Below are 7,180 nucleotides of genomic sequence, written 5' to 3'. Positions count from 1 at the left end.
AAAGGGGTTCTTTCTATCCCAGTGGAGCATCAGAGAGAGGCCAGTGCTTGCAAGATGATGACAGCAAGGGGCAGAGCTGCAAAGTGGCTGAGGCGATGGCTGGTGCAGAAGGCTCTGGTGGTGGGTTCTGGGCAAACATCTGTACTGGCTGCACTACCTCTAGCCCTCAACTCCCTGCTGAGTGAAGTCTGGGGCAGGGGAAGCTGTTCTCCCTTCTACAGCTCTCCTGGTGCAATGTGCCAGTCACAGATAGGAAGTGCAGGGCCTCCTGGGTACCCTGCATCTCCATAACTCCCTCAGGCAGAGGAGGAGACCTCGGGGTCCCTTTTGCTCCAACATCGCTCTCCTCTCTCCTCTTAGCCTCGGCAGGGTATACAAAATCTGCCCACTTCCTGCAATTTCCTCCCACCAGGTCAGAGCTGGCAGCCTCTGGCCCTCTGTGCTGTGACTGGTGACTTCACCCTTGACCCCAAGGAGGCAGGATGGGATCTGCCCAGGGCTTCCCAGAGGCTGGCAGAGGAGGTGCAATGAAAGAACTCTATGGTATGGAGCTGGGGCCTGAATGCCCTGGTGAGCTATTTGCCAGGACATGGAATCAGCTTACACTTTTGAATAAAAAGGGCCACCCTTTCCCTCCAGGTCTTGAGGCCCGATTGGGTGGGGAGATAAGCTGAGCTGTCAGGCTGTCCTGGCGGAGCTCTGAGTCATCGTTGTGCAAACATGACTCTCCTAAAATGCTGTCTGCCAGCTTTGTTATCTAGTATGCAAGCAGAGCTCAACCATCCTCAGCCCCAGATTAACCAAAAAAAGAAAAAAAAAAAATCCCTGGAGAAGCTACCTTCTAAGAAGATTAACAGCCCAGTGTGGACTTTAACCTTGGCTGTTTGTATCCTGCACACCATGACCTGCCTTAGGTGGGACATGTGTGCAGAAAGAGGGGCAGGGAAGGATGTGAGATGGGAAGGACCTGACCTGCTGTTTGCCAACCCTTCCTGCCCTTATCACCTGGATCCCTAACAAGGGCAGTGAACAGATGCTCGAGGGTGGGTCACACATGTAGGGCATTAAGGGCCAGATAGGTATCTAAACCTCCATTCTGCTGGCTTGTGATTTAAACCTATCTTTAGCCTGCCTATAAGAAGTGGTACCAACAGCAATCCTCCTGAGGAGCAGAAAGTAGCAACTTATAGTCCTGGACCACCAGCATCTGCTGTTCATGCCGCCTCACTCCATGCGTGATGAGCACATGGGAGCTAACATTTGCTGAGCACTTACTATGTGCTTGTCATTCTGCAATACGTTTTGTGTGTCTGTCTCATTTAATCCTGCCAACTTTCTTATGAGTCGGGATTATTACTGCCCTCATTTTAAAGACAAGGACATGAAGGCACAGAGAGAGAGAGGTAAAGTAACATTTTCCAGATGACACAGTAATAAGTGATGGAGGTGGGATTTAAACTCAGGTCTTCTGACTGCAGAGTTTGGGGCTTAATCACACCGCTGTACTGCCTCTGTCATCACCTAGACAGACACACTGGCCTCAGTTGAGTAAGCCTGGGACAAGTCGAGCACCCTAACCTTCTCTCCGCGTACAGAACATGTCGTCTCCATGAGCATAAAGAATCCACTCACTCATTCGCATGTTCATTTCTTCATGCAACACCCACCATGCGCCATGTGTATTGTTTGGCACCCAGGGGATGAATATGGGAGACAAAAACGAAGGCATAGACACTGTCTCCAGAGGTTCGAGCCCCCCACTTTGGCCTCCCTTGCTGTACCATTGTAGCTCTTTGGGGGAGGAGTTTAGATAAGAAAAGGAGGGAGGTTGGCCTGATGGAAACAGGGCTTGAGAAGGATGGATGAGGCGGCCACTGCGGGCGGGAGGACGCTGAGCATGCAAGCGGGGAGCCAGGGAGGGTGCGCCGCAGAAATCTGGGTCTTTCTCCCTGTGGTCCACTCCTAAAAATAAGAGCTAGCTAGCACTCACTGAGCGTTTATCAGGCACCAAGCACCATGCTATGGACTTTACACACGTAACCTCGTTTAATCTTCAAAAAAAAAAACCTTAGGAAGTGGGTGTTCCTGCATTTTCCATGCATAGATGTGTAATCAGAGGCTCAGCGGTGATGTGACTTGCCCAGGACTACACGTCTAGTAAGGAACTAAACTAGGATTTGAATTCTCCCTGTGAGTGCTGGGCCTCCTGATGGATTCTATTTTCAGTGAGATGAATTCCAGCAAAGGGAGCCCACCTGAGAGCTTGTTCTTAACTCCACGTTTGTACCAACGATGCTTCACAAATTTTGAGATGATTTAAAGGTAAGAGGACGAATTCGTAAGCTGGATGGCCCAGGATGAAGAGCTGAAAATGTCAGAAGGAAGGGCAGATCGGCCAGCATGGACAAGATGGAATCAATGAGGATGATCGCAAAGTTCCACGTGTACAACCAAAATCGTCATTACACAGGGGCAGGATGGGAAAAATGGTTCCCATAATGGACTTCCTGACCAACATGAACTAATGTGACCGTGATGCTGTTAAAATAAATGCAACTCTAGGCTCTATTAACAGGAGCATCATCACCAGGACAGGGGAGGTGATAAAATCCCCGATTACTTCACTGATCAAATCACAGGTTGTATTGTGTTTGGATCTGGATGCCATATTTTAAGAATGATATTGATAAACACAATATGCCCAGAGAAGGGCAGCAAGAAAGGGGGCAGTGGTGGGGAGGTGGAGTGGAAAGGTCTATGGAAATGACGCCGTATTAAGAATGATTAAAGGCACGGCGGGTATGTCTAAATGTGAAGACATGATAGTCACATTACATAAAGCTCATTAAATATCTCTAGGGCCTGCACTCTGCTTCTAGAGGACAGACATTGAGCTTGAGAGTAAAAGGTATAAAAGGCAGATGTACCTAGATAAAAAGAGAACTTCCTAACAACAGGGTGGTGTAAAAGGAAGGCATTGCCTCAGGAGGAGGAAGTTCCCTGTCACTTAGGTTGTGCCCCGCAGGCGGGAAGAAACTTGCTGGCTGGCTGAGGGGCTCTCTGCAGAGAGGGAATTAAGTTTTCTGATCTCTCAGTCTCCTTCCACCTCTAAGGTTTTAGATGTCTATGAGACACAGATTTGTCGTGTGGGCAAGGTATGCCATAACTGGAGATGCCGATAGCTCCAGTGCCATCTGATCTCCTCAGTCTGAAGCTGGGTTTGCATCACCATCCTCTGCTTTTCAAAGGTTTGGCCTGTGGAAGGCTCCGATGGAAACTTGAAAGAACCTGAGTTCCCACCTGCTTGGGGCTAATATTCTTCTTCCGTCTCTCTTTCTGCCCGCTCATCAGAGAGAGAGATTCTCATCCTCTCATCATGAAGCTCCACACAGGCAGGGGTTCCCTCTATCATCCACCTATAGGTGCTTCCTCTGCAGACTCACCTGACTGCTGTTCCCCCATCCTTGCCTGCAATCTGATACCCGTAAAGCAGGGGTCCCCAACCCTTGGTCTGTGGACCAGTACTGGTCCCTGGCCTGTTAGGAACTGGGCCGCACAGCAGGAGGTGAGGGCGAGTGAGCGAAGCTTCATCTGTATTTGCAGCCGCTCTTAGCGATAATATCACCACCTCGGCTCCACCTCAGATCATCCGGCATTAGATTCTCATGGAGCACCAGTCCCTGGTGCCAAAAAGATTGGGGACTGCTGCTGTAAAGGATTCTCCCAAAATATTCAGCATAGCAACACCTGATCCTGGGAAAAATTTGCATTCTTTCAAGGGTGCCATGGTAAGTCAATAAAGGGTTTTAAGCAGAGGAGTGACACATTCAATTTATGTTAAGCAAAAACAAAACTAAACAAAACAAAAATTCTGAGCTATGATCCCTCCTCTCTCTTTCTTAAGGAAATTTGAATTCCTCCTGTGCCTACTCTCAACTAGCTACCCCAGAGGTATTGATCTGATGGTGAAATTCATACTAAAGTGTAAACATCTGCCTGGCTTCTGTGTGAACAGCTAGGAGTGGTGCAAGATTTTCAGCCAAGGAGACCAGTGGGAAAAATTCAGCAAGAACGTTTTGTTTGTTCCACTTTACAGAAAGCCTGGAGGGAACCCTGCTGATGAGCATGCAAGGATACTAAATGTCAGGGAAAAAAAAGAAGGTGCTCCCGGCCCTTCAAAGGGGCTGCGGACTGCAGAGGGGTCCTCTGTATCCCCCTCTCCCTGCAAGCCCCCCGACTCCTGCCCGGGATGCCTCATACCTTTGGTTTCCTTGATCAGCTCTTCTGTAAACTTGACCACCTTGGCTACCTCCACCCATGGGAAGCCTTTGCCCACGGCAAAGATGATACTTTCGTAGAGGGTATCCAGGAGGATGCTTCTGCGGGCGTCTCTCAGTTCATCAAACTCTTCCCAGTTCAGCAGTCTCCGTAGATGCTCCCGACCTTCTGTTTTCTGCAGGGCATGATGTGAGGAGCGGAGGGTGAAACCGAGGAATCGAGATGCCGTCCTCTGTGGGCAGAACACTTCAGGGGGCCCCACACAGCTCTCCACCATCCTGAAGAGTGCCCAAGCATGTGGCTACGCCTGGCCAGAGCTTTCATCTCTGGACAGCTTTCCTCCCCATTTGGGGGGAATATACTCTTTTTTCTAGGATTGCTCGTTCCTCTGAGAGTTCTCATGCTAGCCGTGGCAGCCCTGAGTCTGTAAACCTCCAGGAGGCCTGAAGTCCTGAATTATGGTCCTTCTTTTCTCTTTGCTAAAACAAAGTCTGACTTCTCTCAGAGCCTGCTCTCAACTAGCTGCTCCAGATCTATTGATCTGATAATGAAATTCATGCTGAGGTGTAAATGACTGTAAAGAGGCACCATTGGGCAAGGAGGACTGTATCTTGCTTGGTGAAAATTCAGGCACTCTGGCAGGTCAGGGGGTAATTAGGGTAACATTTTTTTCCTATCTGTAGGTAAGAACCTATCTCACTTGAGAGATCTGGCCCTTTGAGAAAAGCTCTCGTATATCGTCCACAGACGTAGGAGAAGCGAGCGCCTTTAGAGGAGGGGGTGAGGAAAAGCGTGGCGTGGAGTGGAGACCCATGAGCACAGCGTGCCGCTCCCCGGGGCAAGGGAGTGCTCTGGCTGGGGTGACCGTGCGTGGAGGTGGAACCTGGTAGCTGACTTGGTGCCAGGAGGAGGCCCACAGCCCTGTCCGCAGCCCCTGGGCAGTCCTTCTCTGCAGCCCTCACAGATCCCCCGGTTGGTGCCTGATAGAACAGCTTGTTGGAAGGTGTAGACCATGTGATAAAAGCCACATCTGAAGGTGGGGACAGAGACCCTACCAGGGGCAGCCGTTACCTATTGCTTGCCCAACAGCTCATAGCTATGGGTCAGAAGCTGACCTGAGCACACATTTGGCGTGAGCCCCCCTTGCCTGAGGTCTGCAGCAGTGCCCTGACACCCTCTGTGGACAGCCCTGTTCTGGAAAGGACTTGCTGAGAGGTCTGGGCCCTGCAGGGTGGATCCTCATCACTCCACAGGACCCCTCGTCATGCCTTTCGGCCTCAGAATTGGCTGTGAAAAACTGATGAAATCTGCCCCTCTCCCTGCCTTAAAGCAGCAGACTCCCTCTTCCTCCCCATATACATACACACACAACCGCATATACTCCCTACGCACGCTGGCGCACAGTCCCAGAGGGCTCAGTCGGCCTTCCAACCAGCCCCAGGGCCCTCCCTGGCCTCCTGCGGTGGAGGCGGGCAGTGCACGCAGCCCATCTCCTTCCTTCCGGCGACTTCTGCCGCATCAGGGGCTGTCACTGTAGGTCTGGAAGACCTCTACGGGCTGGTGAGCTTTTGGCCGGGCATTCCCGCTGGCAGAGACCCACTGCAGGCCTCAGAGGGGGTGTGCTGGGAAAGGGGTGTTGTCCAAGGTGTCCACCTGAGGAGGCACCGTCGAGGGGCCACTTCTTGCACACACACCTCACACTGTTAGACCAATCTGAGCACGCTTCCTTTTAAAAGCCACATTTTCTCTTCACCTGAAATTGGAAGACTTTTTTCACTCCCTGGGGTGTTAAGAGGGCCATGGCCCCTGCATGCAGTTGCTAGGAGACTCAGCCGGACTGACTCAGAGGTCCCAGAACCTGGGGGTGAGGATGTGGCTTTGTGAGGTCATGAAGACCTGCTTCGAGCCTGGCGTCTCCTCTCCAGCTGGGCTCTGGGTCTCCTCCGCCTCCACCTGTGCGGGGCGCTGACTCCTTTCTAGCCTCCAGCCTCTCCTTCACGGACTGCTGGCCTTTAGGAAGTGAGCCCGTTCGGACCTTCCTGCAAACACACACATCCCCGCATTGTACGTATCTTTTTATCCAAGCCCCATTTCTCTCGTGCTTTCCATAGTCAAGGATTTGTCTCCATGAAACGACGGGTCTCCACTTGCTCTTCACATCCTCGCCAACTCCATGTCCCACTAGGATCTGGCTTCCATCTCACTTCTTTATTGGCCAGTGCCATCGATGACTCTGTTTCTAGTATCCTGACTTTGCTCTGGGGTGCAGGAAAAATCTCCATGGGAGGGGTCCCCAAGCGCAGTGCTCAAGTGCCGAGAGTCGTAAGGCTCCGGTTCCACACTCCTGGCTCGTTTTGTCCTTCTCTGTCCTGCAAACCCTGGCACCCTCTGGTCACCAGACAGGCAAGTCCTGCTTTGCCCTGCCTCCCTGACTGTAAGCCCCGACTCTGTGCCCAGGAGCCTCAGTGAGAACATACAAGGATGTTGGCTGGGGTGGCCGCTGAGCTGCCTGGCCCTGAATTTGCCTCCGGAGGTACCCAGCCAGGCCTCGTCAGCTCTTTGAGTTTCCGCCTGGCCAGGGGGTTCCTGGCCAGAAGTGAGAATTCCCCAGGTAGAGCTCTTCCCCCAGATGGGGAAGGAGAAAGAGCTCCCAAGTTTACAGCATCTGCCGCTTCAACCACTCAGAGCCATCATCCCCGTGGGCCACATGACTCCAGCAAGGCTCGTTCCATGGGCCGCCTTCCTTGTCTTCATGGTCATAATACTTCAATGCCCTCACTGCTCTTCCCACCATGAGAAAGACTTTGGTTGGGGCCACTTTTCCACCCCCTACAGCTTACAAGGGATGAGAGGATGAGGAAGGGTGTCCCTTCCCTCCCGTGAGGCCCGGCGGGTCCTCATG

General features: G+C 51.9%; 1 protein-coding gene across 1 annotated transcript in view; it reads right to left on the bottom strand.

Moving 5' to 3' along the window:
* Nucleotides 1-6,079, bottom strand: part of CUNH8orf74 (chromosome unknown C8orf74 homolog) — a 25,198-nt gene extending 19,119 nt beyond the window's left edge. The window contains exons 1-2 of the mRNA XM_006906353.1: nt 6,032-6,079; nt 4,261-4,453 (exon numbers count right to left, since the gene is read on the bottom strand). Coding sequence (XP_006906415.1) covers nt 4,261-4,453; nt 6,032-6,079 — 241 coding nt within the window. The remainder of the gene's footprint in view (nt 1-4,260; nt 4,454-6,031) is intronic.
* Between the last annotated feature and the right edge of the window lie 1,101 nt (nt 6,080-7,180).

Source organism: Pteropus alecto, unplaced genomic scaffold (genome assembly GCF_000325575.1).
Source record: "Pteropus alecto unplaced genomic scaffold, ASM32557v1 scaffold50, whole genome shotgun sequence".
NCBI lineage: Eukaryota > Metazoa > Chordata > Mammalia > Chiroptera > Pteropodidae > Pteropus > Pteropus alecto.
Note: the sequence above shows the minus strand (reverse complement) of the source record. Positions and strands in the feature narration are given on the sequence as shown.